General features: G+C 46.5%; 1 protein-coding gene across 2 annotated transcripts in view; it reads left to right on the top strand.

Moving 5' to 3' along the window:
- tusc3 (tumor suppressor candidate 3) overlaps positions 1-20297 on the top strand; it is a 64365-nt gene that overhangs the window by 19008 nt on the left and 25060 nt on the right. For both annotated transcript variants that reach the window (XM_012835207.3, XM_031559491.2), the window contains exons 2-6: positions 3855-4024; positions 6749-6866; positions 10348-10488; positions 12225-12365; positions 13629-13718. In XM_012835207.3, coding sequence (XP_012690661.1) covers positions 3855-4024; positions 6749-6866; positions 10348-10488; positions 12225-12365; positions 13629-13718 — 660 coding nt within the window. The remainder of the gene's footprint in view (positions 1-3854; positions 4025-6748; positions 6867-10347; positions 10489-12224; positions 12366-13628; positions 13719-20297) is intronic.

Below are 20297 nucleotides of genomic sequence, written 5' to 3'. Positions count from 1 at the left end.
CTCTGGTCATATCGAGTTGCATGAGTACCAGTTGGATTGACTCCAATATGATTTGTGGTCATGCTCAACGCAGAGATTTCACAGGACTTGTCTTTGACTTGACTATGAGATGATATGAAAGATAAATGCTGCAGAACTGTGTGGGGAAGACCTATTTTATTATAGCAAACAATGTAAAGACAAACACAGAAGGAGGAAGGTCACATTTGCTCAAGGACAAACTGCAGTTTATGTGGTATGGGTAAATCTTGACAATTAATTCAACCTGACATGTTATGCTTCAAAACCAGCTAAAATGTTCATTATTTAATCTTATATTAGGTTAATCAAAGTGTCGCAATCAACACTCACTGTAGACCATAGATCGGCCATGGAGGCACCTTGGCCACTTCATTTCAGCCCTAGTCTCTGGCAGACCCCCTTGATGAATCACTGAAGTGGGCTCAAAAACAGCAGCACAGTGACACGATGGCATCTCTTGAGCGGAAGAGGAGGTGGGGGATGTGCTTTGTCTCCTTTAGCGGAGGCTCATCTGGGAACAACCTGTCCACAGCATCCGTCATGTAGCCTGAGTAAACCACCTGGTGGAAATGATTCTGGGGGGTGGGTGGGGTGGGGTGCGGATAAATCAGAGAAAGGGGTGAGGTTTTTATGCCCGGACATCACGACACCGTTGACTCTGTGCTGTCTTTTTTTAGGCATCCAACACCTTGGTGGACTGTTTGTCTCCAGATGTCCTCAGCGGTCTTGTAGAACTTTGGCCTCTACGTTTTTTTTTTTTTTGTTTGTTTGGTTTTTTTTGTGCTATATTTTGAGAGATGTCAGCTTGCCCTGGTTCTCCTTCACTGGAAATTGAAAGGTGCATTTTATTTTAGAGAAAGAGAGTGAGGGGAGGGGAACTGGGGGTTGGCGGTTGGGGGGATTAGGCAGGGGTGCATGGTGGGAGAAAACATCTATGTTTGGTTCTTGTTTGTAGCTTCTGAAGCGCTTCCTTGTGCGCTTGGCTGGCTTCTCACGCTGCTCCCAGAGCATCATTAACGGCCGTTTGATTGGCAGGCAAACTGACAGCTTTGCTGTCTGGAGGTGGTGGGTGAAAACCTATTCTTTTTTTTCCCCCCCCAACGCAAGACTGACAACCTCACAAAAGAGACTAGGGACTAATAGTAGGGGCATACCTGAGGGAGCACAGACTGCAGAATGTGCGGGTACAAGAATGCCGCTGCCACACAACACCATGTAGGAATACCTTTAGATACAGCTGCCTTTTGTGGTGCTACTCTGTAGCTTTGGCTTAGCTTTTCTCCCTTCTCTGCTCGCACACATTGTTAGCTGTGCTGTATATGACCACACAAGCACGTCTATAGAAATGTCTATGTATGTATGTATACACCAAGTATGTGAATCACAAAGTGGTTGCTGCTCCTTATAGCAGCAAGTTCGGAGCACCTAATTGATGTGCTGGCCAGAAGAATGAGGTGAGTTGGAGTCCCCGCTCAGCTCTCAACCACTGACGTTGTTAGCCACTGACGTTGTTAGCCATTGCAGATGGAAATGATGGCAATGTTTCAGTTAACGGCTTTTGATAGAAGAGACTCAGCCCTCTCCTTTTAGTCCAGACATACTCTTGACAAACACAAGGAGCTAAATAATTCAACATGGCAGAGCTGTCAGCGTGCAGCACGCAAATCAAAATCCACTGCTAGCGCCAACCCTTCATGTGGGCTTGATGAGGTGGTGGGGTGCGGGATAAATGAAATATATAAAATGGTGATGATGACCGCAGGCGTCTGCTGCTGAGGACAGGTGAGAAAGAGAGAGAGGACAAACAGGAGTTGGAGGGGACAAGAAGAGAACAGCATCCCAGGTAGTCTGCCGTTGGCTGGGACACTTTAATTGAAGGTGCCAGAGATGGGCAGTGACATTGGTGCCCACGTGGGGTTTGAAGCAGAGGCCTGACACACGTCCGCCTCTCTCTCTCTCTCTCCCTCCCACCGCTCCACCTCATGTCACGTGACTCACATGGACACAAACACTTAAAGGAGACACACGTGTCCTTTATGCCAGTCGGCATTCTCACCCCTCACACGTAGACACACACCCCCCCAACTCCACACCTTTTAACTCCTTCACATCACATGGTCACACACACACACACACATGCACATGCACACCCACACTCACACACTTCCATACATACACACACAGCTGCTTCAGGGAAGGGACCTACACGGTGCAGGAAGCAGATGGTAGGGTGTGATGTGTGTGTGGGATGCCATTCTCCAACTGAGCACTTTTCCCATCTCAATCGTACAGCTCTAACGCCACAAGGAGAGCTGTCCAACCTGAGGTCCTTTGATGGTGTTCTGTGTGAGCATTTGTCATGGCTGCGCTGGTGTGGAATGAGTTCTCATCTGGGAAATGAAATGCAAATGGGGCTGTGATTGATCAGCAGGAAGCACCGGTCATTTCTCCCTGCGTTACCAATGGTGTACATTCAATTCACTTTTTTGATTGGTTGAAAAACTGCACGCTGTTAGATATTGCATGTTAGTTGTCATGGTGAGAAAACAAAAAAAATACCACCTTAGGAGTCACAAGGCATTTGCAGGGAGCTTGATTACATGTGTACCTTTTACTGGGAAGAAAAAAATCAGTTGGCATCATTTAGTAGTTTTCAGAAATTCTCTACGTTGGTGCTACCTTGTAAAGGTCACAGCATTGGAGACATTCATTAGGAAATAACTCAGTGACCACACTGCTTGTGCCTTAGCGCTAGCATTGGTATGCCAACAGCTTCAGGCGCAGTAGCGGTTTTCCTCCGCATGGCTAGCCCTAACAGTCACAAATGGTGTTCGGCCCCTGCAATGAAAGGTGTTGTTTTAGGCTTCATTGGGCGTCACAATACGGCCATTTATGTTGGTTAAAGCCCAAGGCTGGCTGCAGCGGAGCTGGAAGGCAGTGTGCCATCACAGAGAGGCTTGTGTAAGTAAACGCAGTTAGCAAAGAGTGTCAGGCCCCTGTGTGTTTTGATCATTTAATATCCATGCCAAGTAATTGGAGAAAATTAGCCGTTACCTTTATCGCTCTATGCCCGTAGACACAATGAGCACACAAGCACTGTTTTTTTTTTTCTTCTTTCCCCCGTCCTCTCTCACTCTGACCCTTTTTTGTCGGTATGAGGGCCCAGCTGGTATCTCTTGGCAATAGCGCACACACCCCCGTAGACACACACATGATTCATCGTTGCAGGGTAGGTCTTCATGTGTCTCTCGGTTCTGACAGTTCTGTTCCTCTGTTCCAGGAAAAATTGGGTCAGGACTGAATGCTAGCTTTTAGGCTAATTTTGAAATGGATTCCTGGTGTGGTATTTTTTTGTCCTGTGGGTGTCTTACCCCCTATCCCCAGCGAAACATCTAGTGTGTTCTCTTCTGCTAAAAAACCTAGTTCTCCACTCCTTCCCTCCGGCAGTCCTCCCATGTTTATTGTTTTCCCTGCGTGCTTCGAACGGTCTGTGTGTTGACCTTTATGTTGAGCAGCTTTGCATTTAATCAACAGAAAAACCCTTGAACGGAACGGGAGTCGTCACAGCTGTTATATGTGCACAATTACTGCTCAGGACCACATTTAAACCCAATTGTAAAGCACTTATCAGAGTCCCCCATTAATCACATGGTGCCACAGAGTCACATGGGTTTGTTTGGGTTTCTTGTTGTGAAACTAACATGGATATTATAATCTTTGTAAGTGCACTATTTTGTGTTTGTTCGTCCTTGAAAATCCTCCCTAAGACTTATGTTCCCCTGTTCTGTTCATCTCTCCCCGATCCCTGCCTCTCTGACCCTCCCGGAGCGCAGAATATGTTGGCGGAGAAGGTTGATCAGATGATGGAGTGGAGCTCTCGTCGGTCCGTTATCCGCATGAACGGAGACAAGTTCCGCCGCTTCGTGAAGGCGCCGCCCCGGAACTACTCTGTCATTGTGATGTTCACCGCACTGCAGCCCCAGAGGCAGTGCTCCGTGTGCAGGTAACGCCACACCACACCTTCACCCTGTTCAACCCTATGCCCAGGCAACATCCAAAAATACAACTACCCCACACTTTTTGCTGAAACTTACATCTGAAACACAGACCAACACTAATATCGGCTCTGCTGAATCACTCATCTAGACAATTCAACGAACCTTTACGCACTGCATTCCCCGCCCTCCCAACCCCTTTTGGTGTCAACATCAGGGTCCCCCTCCTGACACCATTGCTTCTTAGCCGTATTCTCTCAAAATGATGTTTAACAATCCCAGGCAGAAGACATTTTAAAGAGAGGGGAAGGTAAGTCAGCCCCAAACCTAGTCATGCCAGATTAAAGCAAACCTAGTATGTAAGTGCCTAATAATGTACCATTTCACCTCTGTCTTTTCCTTGCTGTAACAATTCCGTAGTACTTCACTTGCATGTAAACACAGGTCCCACCCCCCACGCTGTTCCCCCTCTTACCTGCAGGCAGTGCATCTCCAGGAGGCTGTGGATAGCACGCCCCCTGTGTGCTTGAGCTGATGCCTCTCGACAGAGGAGAAAGCTCCAGGGCCTCTGGAGACCGTGGCAACAGAGTTTCTTACTACCGAGACAATACACCCTTAGTATTTTTAGCTGGCAGATGTTCCTCTGCAAAAAATAGTCACAGATGAGACTGCGACAAGCGTACTTCGAGGGCGTGACAAACTTCTTGGACCTATGAACTTTGCTCCCGCCAGTACAAGTGTTAGATAGCCCCTAAAACCAGATTCTTAGAAAAAATCCTCATGTTCTGGCCCGCAAAGGGCCACTGACCATGCATATGCAATTTTTTTTTTGTAGACGTAACCTTTGAGTTGTGGAGGATCCCAGCACAGCCAGACATATGCCAGACTTAAAGGTGCTTAGGTGCCTGGTCCCACTGAGGTGTAATAAACTGGAGACTGGAGTCAGCCCTCCAGGGTAGGATTTGAGTATCCCCCCAATCTCCCAGGAGCCCTTCGCTGGCACACTTTAGTTGTCCCTAAGTAGTTGCGGACCCAAAGTCATTTAAAGAAAGGGCAAAGTGTTGAAGGGCCTATTGAATGGGTGCGGCGTGTTCAGCATGGCGATATCCCATGACCCACTGAGAATATGGCACTTAAGGAGGCCTCGTTGAGTCCGCTCGGCCTTGGCTTCATTGAATAAAGATGGTGCGGTAGGAATAATCATATGTATTACAGAAATAGAGGAAGTTAATTTAATCCGGAGTGACCTTTAAATGCCCAGTCATCCCCTGCGTTCTACATGACCCATAATGCCTTTTTAATCATCTGCTGTCTGCTCAAATCACATATTTATTTATTTCATTTTATGTATTTATTTTTTGTTTCCTGCTCTCCTGTTCCCAACCATTTGCGCATGTCCAGGGGCCATGTCCAATATGTCTATCATTTATTTATTTATTTATCTAGTTAAAATGCATTCATATTTTCTGTCTCTCTCGTTCTCACTCACTCGGTCCGTCCTCAAAGGAGATGTCACTCTGGGATGCATTAGTTGCTGTCACGTACTTCTTCATGTGGTCTTTTTTCCCCTCAATTGGGACGGACCATTTACATAAACGATACCATCGCGTCGTTAGTCACCGAGTGAGAGATAAATTTAGTGTCATGACCCACCAAGGAAGCGTCGGAAGCATTGACGAGCACTGCGAGAGACTGCTAATCACCACGGCATCGCTGTCTGTGGCCCCACTCTCACTATCTCTTGCCAGCTGTAGCATTTAGCCCCGTAACGCTGACACGCTGCTAATTGTCTCGGCAGTCGACGGGTTCGGTGTGAGTTGGCACCGATGGCCCTAGTCACGTTTGTCTGTCTTGAGACAACATACGTCACACACCCCCCCCGCGCCCACTCTTCTCACTTATTATTTATGCACAGGATAAATACTAAATGCGGCATTAAAGTTTAACATGTGTCATCATGTAAATTGGTGTCCCATCGCCCAGGAGGAAAGAGGTGTTTTGTACGTTCTTTTATTCATGGGTGTTTGTGTTTTATTCATCGACCCCTCTGATCCCTCTGAAGCAACGACCATTAAAACTGTCACAGAGAATTCACCACATGTTAAAATGCCTCTTGCTGGAAATTTGAGGACGCAATAAAACACACATCTGGGAAAACACACACACACACACACACACACACACACACACACACACACGCATATATACAGCATGCATGAATTTCCAAACCTTCATGGCAAACTTGGGAGAACAACAGTGAGAAAGTGAGTGCAGTGAGGACCATTGAAATGGATTCTGCAGAGGACGTGTGGAAGGACAGTATGCACACTTGCCACTTTATTAACTGAATTTGGAGACTAATTTGCCATTAATTGGTGTTTTGGTGGTTGTCATAGCATTGGATGTAGACATAACTGTCACGGAAACGTCTGTATTGGGCTGTCCAAGTGCCTGTAATGAGAGCAATTATAGTGAAGCCAGCTCTCCACTCCCCCCCCCCCTCATCACTCCGTATCTCCCTCCAGGTCAACTAGTAGATGGACTTTGCTTGCCTTCTCTTTCTCAGCATTTGTCTGTCCCTTCCCTTATTTTCCTCTTGGCCTAAACGTCTCTCATCGCTGGAGCTAAATGTGATTGTCATTACCTGCTATATTTATGCTCTTGCGTCTGCCTGTTCATTTCACCTTCTTTCTCTCTCTCCTCTCCTCCCTTGTAACTGTTCATCCTACCAGACAAGCTAACGAGGAGTACCAGGTGCTGGCTAACTCTTGGCGTTACTCGTCCGCTTTCTCTAACAAACTCTTCTTCACCGTGGTGGACTACGACGAGGGGGCAGATGTCTTTCAGCAGGTGACTTTCTATAAGTGTGTGCTCCCTGTCTCTCCCCCTCTCCCTCATTCTCACTCTCTCTCTCTGTCTCTGTCTCTCGTTTTTTTCCCCCCGCCTTTCTATCCCTTCCTATCTTTCTCTTTCAGTTCATTTGCATTTGCATGGGGCCTGTCAAGGCGGGTGCAGAGATTCTCTGCATGGTAATTAGCACAGAAGGAATAAGTTAACGAGAGAGGTAAATAATTAAATTAAGTCAAATCAAGCTGCCTGCAAATCTCCGAGGCTGTTATTGCTGCAGTGCCTCAAAGGTATATTTCCTAAATCTGATGATGTTTGGGTAAGGCACCCGAGCTGTTGGATTGAATCAAGCTGTGTGCGTGTGCGTGCACGCGCCAGTATGTCTGTGCGTTTCTATTTACACCTTAGAGCATACATGTATGCAGATATCGGTGCTCTTAATTCCACCTGTATGACCTTTGTCAAGTCCTCCAGGTGTCAATTTGTGTCAGTCCTGAGGAAATTGCAATAATTACTTAGGAAATGGAAGGCTGGAGCCTCACGGGTTGTCTGTTAGCAAGTGGAGAAATGTCAGAGCGTGGAAAATGGGGAATTATCGGGATGAAAAATCCATACAGACTGACGTAGGCCCCCTCTAGAAGTGCGCAGGACTCGCAGGCTCAACGCTGCACTGTTCATCGACAGATTTCCTAAATGGCAGAAGCTGGGCATTGAGCATGTGTCAGCCGGAGAAGCGGCCTGGCTTAGTGGAGGTTAGGGCCCACCCAGGGCGGCATCCATCAGTCATGGACAGATAAGAGCACCAACCCGTCCCCCTCCACCCCCCAGACTGTGCGCACAGACATAACGGATCCACACAGCCATGCAAGCAGACACTTATATATATATATATATACATATACACACACACAATCACAAAGCCTCACATACAGTCACATGCACCCACTGCCAGATACATAAATGAAACATACAGGCAGACACATCGTAGCATCACGTACGCTTTCACTTCACTGAGCCGGATACACACTGGGGCCCATTGGTCAGTGTGTGATGGACAGATTGATGCAGGGATGCCACGGAGAGCCAAGCCCTTCACCTCCACGGCCAAACCTTACTGCCGCAGCGGCGTAGCACGCATCCCAACCCTCCCCCCCCCGCTGCCTCTATTAGCAGTCAGAGCAGCAGTCGCGACTGTTCAGCAGGCTGTGAGAAACACGCGCAGAGAAGTCCTTAGTGTTCCCGTAATCCCTCATTCTGTCTCACGGGCCTTGCAGTTCAGCGCTCACAACACGGTTTTAAGGAAATGAAGCTTCGCGCCATGTGACTCGGAGGAGCGCTCGCTTCATCGCTTGCAGTGAAATGCTGCAAACACGGCAACTGTGTTTTAAACGACTGCCAGAAGAGTCATACCTATGTATATTTAATACCTCATGCCCTCTGCCCCCCCCCCCCCCCCCCCAACACACACACCCTTGGAGTGCTGTAGAAGTCCATTAAGCGGTGAAGTACAGTGGCGAATTGGAGGAGAAGAAAGGGAGAAAGCTCCTACTTAAGCCCTAAGGGAGGCAGTAGTCATTTGCATGTGAACAAACAGATGGAGAGGCAAGTGAGAGCCATTAGCTTCACCCGACATTTAAAGGTACCAGCCACTTGCCGGCAATTACACGATTACGTCCTGACTAAAATGACATATAATTACATGCAGATCAGTTCTGGGGACGAGTCAGTCTTTCTTTGTTTTATTTTTATATTTCTCCATTTGGTGTTTTTTTTTTTTTTTTTTTTTTTTTTTTTTTTCCTCTCATTACTTCACTCGCACCTCTTTTTCCCCGTCCCTCGCTGTATTCCCTTATTTAGCCAAATGGATGATTCACCTCTCCTGCACTCGAGGCATGCAGTGGCTTAGTTTGATGCAATTAAAAGCAATAACCACTGTAATGAGTTGCTCTCTTTTCTGTGAGTTTTATTCCCCCCCCCCCCTCTTCTAAAATGATTATTTAATATCGTGTTTTAATTACAGAGAGATGGATTTGTTTTGTCACATCTCAGAGAGGGAGAGGGAGGCTGAGGAGACAGACTGAAAGAAGGAGATACGGACAGAGGGAGGCAGCGTGAGGGGACGTGAAAGAGAGGAGTAGGGCGAAACAAAGGCTGAGGAAGAGAGAGACAGATAAGGAGGGGGAAAAAAACAGACTGCGCTTGTGAGCCAGAAAGTCGGAGACAGATGTGCAGAGAGAAGTGCAGTGGGGGAGGTAAAGAAAGAAAGAAAGAAAGAGGAGAGAGTGCGAGAGCCAGGCAAGAGTGATAAGTATTCATGGAGAGGAGCAGGCTGTTCATTAGGCCTGATGGCCGCAGCGAACCCGTGGAGAGGCGAGGAGAGGAGAGGAGAGGCATAATGAAATGTTTGTGGTGATGGTGGCAGCCACAGATGAGTCGGCCACAGTGTGGAGGTGCCCTGTGTGCCTCCCCCACCTGGCCTCACGTGCTGGTACTCATTTGAACATTGCCCCCCCCCCCCCCCCCCCCCCCCCCGAAAGACACACACACACACACACACATGCATATCCTGACACACACACACACACACATCCTCAACAGGAAAGGACTGGTTGCAGTCTGCTCTGATTTGGGTCTACATGAAGAGCGCGCTCCATATCAGAACCCCTAAAGAAAGGGTTCATTGTAGATCTTACAGATCCCTTTGGAAGGGTTGAATAGCAATTCAGACAAGAACTCTTTTCGTCCCTGAATACACATTTGCAATACACCTTTCTTATGGGGATTTACCTTTTGGACCCTTTTTTGAACATTACATTTCACATACCTTTTTATAAAAATTAAAGTTTATTTTTTATTTTTTATAAAAAGGTATCCAAAATGTAATGTTGGTGTTGGTATATATATATATATATAAAAAGAGGAGGCAGTGTGGAGAGAGCACTGTTGCTCTTGTTTGGTATGTGGCCTGTGTTTGGAGATTGACGGTCTGAAGATGGCTCTACTTGCGGTGGTGTTTGCCTTTTTATTTGTTTCGAGGTTTCCGAAGTTACTTTTGATTTATTTGTTTTCTGTCTTTAGTGTCTCCTCTTCTGTTCTCTTATCATCTTGCCTGTCTACACCCTCTGTTGTCCATTTTTGTATCTCCTTTTACCCATCCCTAATCTTTCCTATCCTCAACATCTTCCTCCTCTTCCCTCTAACTTAATTCCACCTCTCCTATGCCTATTTAACCCCATTCTCTTCCAATCCATTCTCTTTTCCTCTCTTCTTTCTTCTGCTGTTCGTCATTTTGTTTCATCTTCCCTCTTCTCCTTATCTCTTGTACTTTCTCTTCTCACCTCTCATCTCTTCTTATTTTCTCTCATCTCTCTCATCTTGTCTGTTGTTTTCATTTTTTTTTAAATGTCCTGATCTCTTCTGTCCTCTCCTCTCCTGCCATCTATTCTCCTCCTCTCTCATTCCTCTCTCTCGTGTTCTCCTTCAGCTGAACATGAACTCGGCCCCCACCTTCATGCACTTCCCGGCCAAAGGAAAGCCAAAGAGGGCCGACACCTTTGACCTGCAGCGCATCGGCTTCGCCTCGGAGCAGCTCGCCAAGTGGATCGCTGACCGGACTGATGTACAGGTCAGCGTGCATGCACACACACACACACACACACACACACACACACACACACACACACACACACACACACACACACACACACTCACACTCAGCGGGCATCGGTGCAAACATACAACACACACCCATGCGAACACAGGCCTACACACACGCAGGGCCTACACACACGCAGAGAACATCCACAGAAAGACTGGTCTTGCGCACATGCACAGTCAGAGGCCCTGAGACCAGCCATGGAGTGGGGCCTCTCTGATAAACCCTCCGCTGATCATCTGTCGCGGGGGCCATGGTCTCCGAGGCCGGTCGTGGCGGAGGTAATCTCATTAGCCATGATTCATCTCTCCCCGACTCTCCTGGGTCACTCGAGCGATGAATGGAACAAAGCACTTTGCACGCGCGCCAGACTTTATGCAGTCAACCACCGGAGCGCTCCGAGCGCATTAGCCACCCCCGAAGAGAGAGCGACGGAGCCATCCATATCAGTCCCATTGTCCTCTCGTCTTCTTATTGGTCACTGTGATAAGGGCAGAGAGCCTAAAAAGCAGGCATTGCTACAACTTAATAATAAAAAAATAAAAAAAGTCAGATTTTTCCATTACAATAGTACCATCAGCCACACCGGCCATTAATTCTTGTGATGCCACCCCACATATTGAGAATAAAACAGGCCGTGACATTGGGTGGCGTGTTGCCATGGCGTTCTCTGCCTGGTGCCCGAACCACACTTGAATTATGGGATGGCAGCAGCCCCCCCCCCCCCACCCCCACCCTCTTTCTTTATCGGGGTTAATCCAATAGCATTGGGAAAAAGGAAGGCCAGCGATGATGGCGGTGCGTCTCTGAGGCAACATTACGACCTTCAGCCAAAGGCACAAAACATCTTTATGGCCGGCGGGGCCTCGCCACTCAGCGCTCGTAAATAGTCCCGGAGTGTGGGAGCCCTACATCCAGTCGGCACAGGCAGCAGTGTGGGAGCCCTACATCCAGTCGGCACAGGCAGCAGTGTGGGAGCCCTACATCCAGTCTGCACAGGCAGCAGTGTGGGAGCCCTACATCCAGTGTGCACAGGCAGCAGTGTGGGAGCCCTACATCCAGTGTGCACAGGCAGGAGTGTGGGAGCCCTACATCCAGTCTGCACAGGCACTCTCAACTGGTGCTGGCTCTCAGACTCACGCAGCAGCACACTAGTTTCTGTGTGTGCACCCCGCTGTATGCTCATCAGTTCATACCAGGAATGCACAGTTAGTGATGCACTCGCATGAACACACACCTAGATACATGCAAATACACACACACACACACACACACACACATACACACACACAGAAAATGACAGTGGTGACTGATGATTCATTTAGGTATTCTGACATTGACATTGTTTAATGTGTATTCCCCCGGTCTGATGCATAAGTCATTTTCTTGTCCTTGTTCACACTTTTGTGATAGTAGCATGTCATAATGGCATTTATGCACAAACCCTACATATTTATGCAGATTAGGTTGTGTGTTTACATCATTTCATGTTGCCCTGTTATATATTTCGTCTGTGGCGTGACATTTGGGAGACACCGTTTGGCATTTCTTGGAAATTGTTTGACATTTGCCTTCTCACTGTCCACCACAGCACCTCCAGCAAGTCCTAGACTAGCTCTTTTTCTTACGTCTCCCATGTCTCTTTCTTTTCCCCCTCCTTTCTTCTGTTCATCCATCCTTCCCTCCCTCCCTCTCGTCTTCTCCAGATCCGGGTGTTCCGCCCCCCTAACTACTCGGGCACCATTGCGCTGGCTCTGCTGGTGTCACTCGTGGGAGGTCTCCTCTATCTGCGCAGGAACAACCTGGAGTTCATCTACAACAAGACCGGCTGGGCCATGGCCGCCCTGGTATGATGGCCTAACTAATGACATAGGAAGACAAATCAGAAAGTCAAGATGTTGGATGAGAATTGGTTTTCTTTTTCTTTTTTGTAATGTACTGTGATGCTGTCCTAACGAAAAGCAGGAGTGTGAGGCAGTGGTTTTGCTGATTGTGTGTGAGAGTGGGTTTGGTAAAGGATATCCTCACGGCTGTTATTCGGCCACGGGCACAAGGCTGGAGGCTGAATGCTGCAGGTGATGACATCCGTGAGGATTTCCTTAACCAACCCTATGAACACAACAGTCATATAGCTTTTACACAACAGTTCTACTACCGACTAATTGAGGTCGAAGACACCAGATTGTGTTTTGCTTTTTGTTTGTTTCAATTTTGTTCGCTCATCCTCCACCCAAAAACATAGTTCCAACCTGAGTTGTACTGTCACTCAAGCCAAGTTGAGTCAGAGAGACTATTTATGCACATTCATTTGTCCTAGGGCTGGGTGATTATTAATTAATTCAACTAATTTAAGTTTTTGTTTTTGAACAATGTGAAAAATGCTTAAATCGAGATTGGTGCTTCCTCTGCTCTCACTCACACGCCAGTGCCAGCACTTCTCTGGAGTAACCATAGAGTTGCCGACAGTAATGCATAATGCTTTCTAGCTTTGAATGAATGAAATGACGTTGTACAAATCAAGGTTAAAGTTAAAATCAAACGCGGAGTGATTACTAGCAGTGAAGAGTCCAAGTGGAGTTCTTCCAGGATATCCTCACTTCCAGGAATGCCCCTTGTCCAATCAGAAATTGATAAATAGTTCGAGTGGATCTAACTATTGTGTAACAGGAATTAAAGTTGAGTCTTCTGCATATCCGGTTGAATTCCCAACTACACAATGCACTAACTGATTTTTAAGCATTCACTTTGCCTGTCACTTACGTGCTGTGTCATAAGGATTTTTGGCGAACATTACAATTGAGGACGTTTGCTACATCAACATATTCTGTTAAGTTTTCCTTATATACCTGTATACCTGTAAGAATGAACATCTCTTTGATGGCTAAAGTAGTTTTGTGTGTTCTGCGGAGAGATGGAAAAACATCCTGTGCTAGTCTGACATGGTTACATTGTTTACTCACCAGAAGGTTCCGTGTGGCCCCAGACCCTTTACTCGAGAACAGAAGATTGTTTTCACTGTTTATCAAGGTGAACGAGTTCATGGAGACTTTGGCGTTCTCTGGTATTCTTACATTCTCTCTCTCTCTCTCTCTCTCTCTCTCTTTTTCCAGTGTGTTGTGTTTGCCATGACCTCAGGTCAGATGTGGAACCATATCCGCGGCCCTCCATATGCCCACAAGAACCCACAGAATGGACAAGTGGTGAGTGATGTGTGCTCCTCCAGCTTTGTGATGCACTTTTGATCTCTCTCTATTCTGTTCTTTTCACTCCATTGAATAGGCCCCCCCCCCCCCCCCCTGTCTGTGCTCCACACGGGGAGTCTGTGAGTCCCCATTGTCTGCATTTTATCTTTACCTCTCGCCTGCTCTCTCTGGTTCTTTCACCACACACAGTGGAGAACAGAATCTTTACATGCCTCTACATTAATGTGGTATATCTCCTAATAGGACTTGAATTATAGGGGAGTGAACACGTATGCTGTTTCTTATGCAGACGGCTCTGGAGAAAGGCTGGGCATGTTCCTTCAAATCCCAGTCAACATCAAAAGTTAAAAGTAGAAGACTAATGCAACACATTGTAATACATTGTAACATATTCGTACACATTCTAGGTCGCAGCATTTCAAATGATACTTTTGGCATTAAAGATGCAGTCTGTGATTCGGTTTTGCGATGGGTTGTAGATATTTCATCTCAACAGCCAATCAAATTACACCCATCCCTTCCGTGCTCCTGAGGCACCATATTGATTGGCTGGGATTGTTTATGGCTCGGTACAAGCCACTATGTTTGTTTCCCATTTACAGAGGCAGGACTGTGTATAAACCCCAGAGTTTTTATGAACCCTGTTAGGTCCCAGTTAGGGTTCAGACCCAACGATTCAGAAGTGAGAGTCGTCTCCCAACTACAACCACAAGATATTAAGAAGGAAAAGTTAACTTCACGAGAGGGCAAGGCCAAAATAATTAAAACGAAACGGCAGTTAACATAATTTAAAAAAAATTCCTTACCTGATCACAGAATAAATATAAACAGAAGACACAGAATTTCCCAAACTCCCCCACTAATGAAAAACAGTTGAACAAGGGTAAGAATGCAAATGGCACCCAACCTCCCTGCGTCCTCCAAAAAACAATAATATATTATGGAAACTTAAGTGATTACCCCTCTACCTGCAGGCCTACAGCCAACTAGCAGGCGAGAGAGCTAGCATCAACTAGGCTAAAGGCTTACAACAACCGACAACAGTTCAACGGTGTTGATATACTATGTTTGCGATAACAGCAACGGGTTCAACAGTGTGGATATACAAAAAGTACAACAGCAACAACAGCAAAGACTTCAACAGTGCTGCGTGGGTCTGTAGCTGGGAGAAGGAATCCAACACCACGATGGGTTGACTGAGTTTGAATATCCCCGACGTCAGGATCTCTGCAAATCCCGATGGAGAGCGTATTAATTGGACAGGTATCCAATCTTCCCGTCACAGTGAGAAGGAGAAACAAAGAGACACACCACATGACGTCGGCCATGCGCACTTTCGCACACACACACTCGGAACAGCACAGCAGAACACAGAAAACAACAATGCACAGGAAAATAAAGCAAATAGATTAACAATGCATATTATAAGTTATCTTAATAAAATAACAGATATAAGTCCTTGGATGTAACAGCACAAACACTGAACGGACAGCTAGAGGACCATGAGGAGAAATTTGCTGAATATGACAAAAAGTGTCTGGGATTAGAATCGTGGACTGCACCTTTAATGGGCAAAGATTGGTCAAATAGATAACCCTGTGAAGATTGTGTGTGTGTGAGAGAGATCATTTCAGAGGTATACTAGCAAGGAAATATAACACATAGAGCTAAATGATAAATAAATGTATCAATTTGCAGGGACAGCTGCTGAGCATTTATCAGCTTTTTCTTTTGGAAGGACCTTCCCCCTGTCTCTGCCGTTCCACTCCTCCTGACTTTCTCTCAAACTGCCTGTTTCTCTCTCTCTCTCTCTCCTGTCTCCCCTGTAAACAGTAAATCAGTATGGTATATGAGCACGTTGCATGGTGAAGAGTTTAGTGTAACGTGTTTAAGCAGTGTTTAAAAAGTATGGCATATGGTAGAGAGCTAAGTCAGTGATTTCTGCTGCTGTGTGAGTGTGTGTTGTAGTGTTTCCGCTCTGTTTCTCTACTTTTATTCGGTTTCTGCTTTAGTGTGTGTGCGTGTGTGTGCGTTTCTGTGTTTGTGTGTTTGTGTTTGTGTGTGTGTGTGTGTGTGTGTGTGTGTGTGTTTGTGTGTGTGTGTGTGTGTTGTAGTGGATGTGTGAGGGGGGGCAGGGAGGGTGTCAGGCCATGTTGCACAATTTGACAGCTTTGGGAAAGAAGCTGCGTTTTTTTCAGCCTTGTGGTGTGTAGATGTATTGCCCTGTATCGTCGGCCAGAGGGGAATAGTTTGAAGAGGTGGTGGGCAGGCAGGCTGGGTTGGGTCACGGATGATGTTAGAGACCCTGCCCCGACCTTGGGTCTGGAGGATGTCCTAAACTGCCGGCAGCTGTGTCCCAATGATGTTTTAGGCCATCTTGATGACACTCTGCAGAGCTTTCTGGTCCTTTCTGGTGCAGCTGGCATACCACGTTGTGATGCAGTAACAGCAGGATACTCTCCACAGTGCACCTGTAAAAGGTCCCGACAGGGTTCTGCGGCAGTCTGGCTCCCATCAGCTTCCTTAGAAAGAAGAGGCGTTGTTGTGCCTTCCCAATGACAGTGGAGGTGTGTATGGCCCAGGAGAAGTCCTCAGTGATGTTCGTCCAGAGGAATTTAAAACTGGAGACTCTGTCTCACTGCCTCGCCGTCAATGAACATTGGGCCGAAATCTGTTATCCTTGGCTCCAAGTCCACCACAATCTCTAGTCTCCTGTGCTCAGCACACGTCCCTCTGGAACACCAGTGTTCAGGGTGAGGGTGGAGGATGTAGGTTTTTGTCTAACTTCACAGTTTGTGGCTGACTGGTCAGAAAATAAAGACACCAATATATCAGGCAATAAACATGGCGTCAGAGCACTCATTTATTTTGATCCAGTTTGTGGATATTGGGAGTTCTTGTGAGCTGTGAAAACCCAGGGGTGCATTCGTTAATGACTTAAGCCGTTTGGTTATTTGTTGACAAATAAACCACTCTATGAAGTCAAACTGCTGTGCTCTCGCAGAGCATTAGCTTGTATCTAGGAATGCATCGCATATTGTAGCTTGCGTGCGGGTGCACCTTAAGCTTCATGTTTAAAATCCACCTCATGTAACTCTGCATTAATGCACAAATCTTAGTCCTCTTCAGCTCTATTTATGAAATATCCGAAACCTGCAGAAAATAGACAGAGGACATGGCCTTGCTGTCCTCAATGGTAGATATCGGCATGCTGAAGAGGTTGAGTCAGGACACCGTGTTTCTGCTGTGAGCTCGTGGCTACAGGCTCGCAGCTTTGAAGATGCCATCAACAAACATATTTGTATTATCTAAATCTCGCTTGTCGTTTGTAAGTAGTCCAGTACCTTTGATGATGCGTATAGTGTTGTTACAGTGAGCAGCGTTAATGCCTTCCAAGAGGTTGAGATGGGTTTGATTCTCGGCCCCTGCAGGATGCCCTTGTAACTTGCTTTAGTCAAAAGCATCTGCTAAAGACCTGACCTTTACCTTTACCATTACCGTTAGCCCTTCATATACTCAAAAGGTTGAATTGCACATATAGTTGACACTGTTGCAGGGAAAAGGGGGTTGGTTACATAATACACATAATTTTGCTGAAATATTCAAGTGTAAAAACGGTTCCAAAGTGTTCATGTAGTTGCTAAAAGAAAGTAGCTGATTGTATGACTAAATTACTTCACTGAGAGGGCTGTTCTGTGTCCTTTCTGTGTGTTTGTGTTCATTTGGCCCTAGTTATGGCCCTGCTGTGCCTGATGGACAGCTTCAGTGTTAATGTGGGGCGTCTGGAGTTCGGGCCATCTGCTGGCACTGAGCCTCAGCTCAGGGCCCTGTCAGTGAATTCAAAATAAAGAGCAGCTTTCCTCACCTGGACCAGCGCTTTATGGCTGCTTTTATGGCTGTCGACCCAACTGCTGCACGTTAATGTGTGTGTGTGTGTCTGTATGTGTGTCTGTGTGTCTGTGAGAGAGACAGAGTGAGAGAGACAGACAGACAGATAGAAAAGGAGATGAAGAGAGAGTGACAGAAGTTGTCAGGGAAAAAAAGACAGAGCGACTGTGAGAGAGAGAGAGAGAGAGACATGGCGGGCACAGCTGGGTCTTTGCGAGGGTGTTGGGGTGAGATGACCAGCTTTGTGCTGGCCCAGACGTGCGGCCAGAATCAGACTCCACACGTCCAGATGGGATCAGCTCCAGGACACAGCAGCGCATGTCCTCTAATAAACCCCACCCGAGCACCGCCGCACCACTTCTCTACCCCCCTCTGCTGCTGGGATGACTGAAGTGCAAGCCCTGTGTTTTTGCGAGGGACATAATCTTCCACGGTCCCCTCCCCTCCAGTCGGCCAATCTAATTAGCTTTAATGAATCATTCAGCGAATGTCAGCGGGTTGTGTTGATATGCAGCCCGAGTCAGCAGGGGCCACTGCTAATTTGGAGTTAGCCCAAATGTGCTCAGGATCAGAAGTACCCAGCCCTCGCTCCCCCAAAACTCAACCCCCCAAAAAGACGCCCCCCAGAGAGCTGCATTGCTCCTCTCTCCGACGCCAGGCCTCTTGAAAAAACACTTGTCGCTGTATGGAGGGCTGTCCCATCAGGCCTCTCTGATGGCCCGGGTGAAAAGACGAATGGCAAACAGCGCAGCATGCATCTGAGAATGACAATTAAGACAGAGCCCGAATGGCTGAGGCTGAATGGCTAGTGCCTCGCGAATTGTTAAAGAGATGGGGCGGCACGTGTTTGCGTTCGGGTGTTTAGGGGATAGATGGAGAAATCGTCTGTTGTGTGTTTGTGTTTGCGCTCACGCTCGCTCGGATCTGTGTCTATATTTATTTGTGCGTGTGGGTCTGTTTGTGTATTGAGGATCTCTTTGTATTTATGTTTGTGTTTGACTGTTTGTTACTCTCCCTTGTAAAGAAGAGCCCTGTATGTCTGCCTGCCTGTCTGTCTGCGCAGGTTCATAATCCATTTCTCTCTCCACCCCCTGGTCGTTTCTGACGCCAGGCACTTTTATGAATAATTCAGCTATGAACATTGATCTTTAAGACATAAACAAACCGCTAACAATGCTGCCATTTCCCCAGAGCTCAAGGCTCCGTGCGGAAGCAGCCCACTGTGCACAATGCTCCCCACCTGCATCTCCGCCACGCAGCTAAGTGCTTTTGTGTCAGGGTGGGACACGGGCCAAAACTCTGTCAACACTTCCAATAGGGAGTCCTAGGTCTTTTTGTCTTCTAGACCCCTGTGGTGAGTGTTTGTGCATTTTTTAACAGGGCCTTTATAGATCACTAGCAACCCACAAATCTGTTTTAGGTACAAGAACGGCAATACATATTGAAAAAAGCATAATGTTTATTTAAAGACAAATACTAGCAATATATACGCTTTTGTGCCTTTTGTGATGTTATTAAGAACTGTGTCTGTGCGAGAGAGAATGTCCGTGTGTTTGAGTGTGCACATGTGTCTCTCTGTGTGTGTGTGTGAGAGAGAGAGTGAAAGAGTTTGTGTTTGTATGTGTTTATATAACTGAGATTAATGCTGAAGAATTTGTCTGGTGGATTTCTGCAGTTGCACACACATGGGGGTAAGAGGATAAGCCATTATTTCATGTGAGACACGGTGGCCAGCCAGTCTCAGTTCTTATCTCCCCACTCTTATGTACAGGCCAACAAATATTATTCTTAGCTAAAGGCCTCAACACCAAAAATAGTCCCTCAAAATACAGCATGTTGCCGAGATAAGTTTCCTGGTCATCATTTATTTTTGTGCATCCAACTGTGAAATTAAAAAAAAAGAGAGAGAGAGAAAAAGAAATGGAGGCACTGAATGAGAGAAGAAGGGGGAGGGAGAAAAAAATTACCTTGATTTTCTAAACGCTACATTTGCATGAAATGTCTCTTGTCAGACTGAAAGTGCCTGTTCCGCGTTTCTTTCTCTCTCTCTCTCTCTCTCTCTCTCTCTCTCTCTCTCTCTCTTTCTCTCTCTCTCTCTCTCTCTCTCTCTCTCTCGCTCTATCTCATCTGAAGTCCAGAGCAAAACCTATTTGAAAGTTAAAAGTTGTTTTTGTCATGACAGTGTCTGAGTTATGAGTTGCACTGGCAGTGACTATTAATGTTTGGTCAAACACACATACACGACTCCTCAACCATCTAAAGTTCGGCTAAATGTAGGGAGCTTAAGACTCAACCTGTCCAAACTCTGTGGCTTCAGAAAAGTCTATAGTGGTATGGCTTTATGGTCTGTTGTATGGAACAGTAGTGATAGAAAGGTATACTTGTATTCTATTCAGACTTAAATACATTTGAATGAAATAGCTTTCAGGGTAATAGTGCTTGTTTTCTACATTCCTCCTCATGTCATCTACCTGTGTCCAGGCGTTCAGAGTAAACAAATCCACAACCATATAAACAGCATAAAATAGGATATGTATGTATATATGCCAGTCATGTTACTGTGCACATGAATGTGTGTGTGTGAGTTGCTGATGATGTCTGAGGACTGCACCAGTCTATTCCAGGATCTGAAGACTTTGCTTCCCTTGGAGTTCAAAGACCCGTAAAATCAAGAGCATTTGTTACATT

Source organism: Clupea harengus, chromosome 22 (assembly GCF_900700415.2).
Source record: "Clupea harengus chromosome 22, Ch_v2.0.2, whole genome shotgun sequence".
Lineage (NCBI taxonomy): Eukaryota > Metazoa > Chordata > Actinopteri > Clupeiformes > Clupeidae > Clupea > Clupea harengus.
This window is presented reverse-complemented; position numbering and strand designations above follow the sequence as displayed.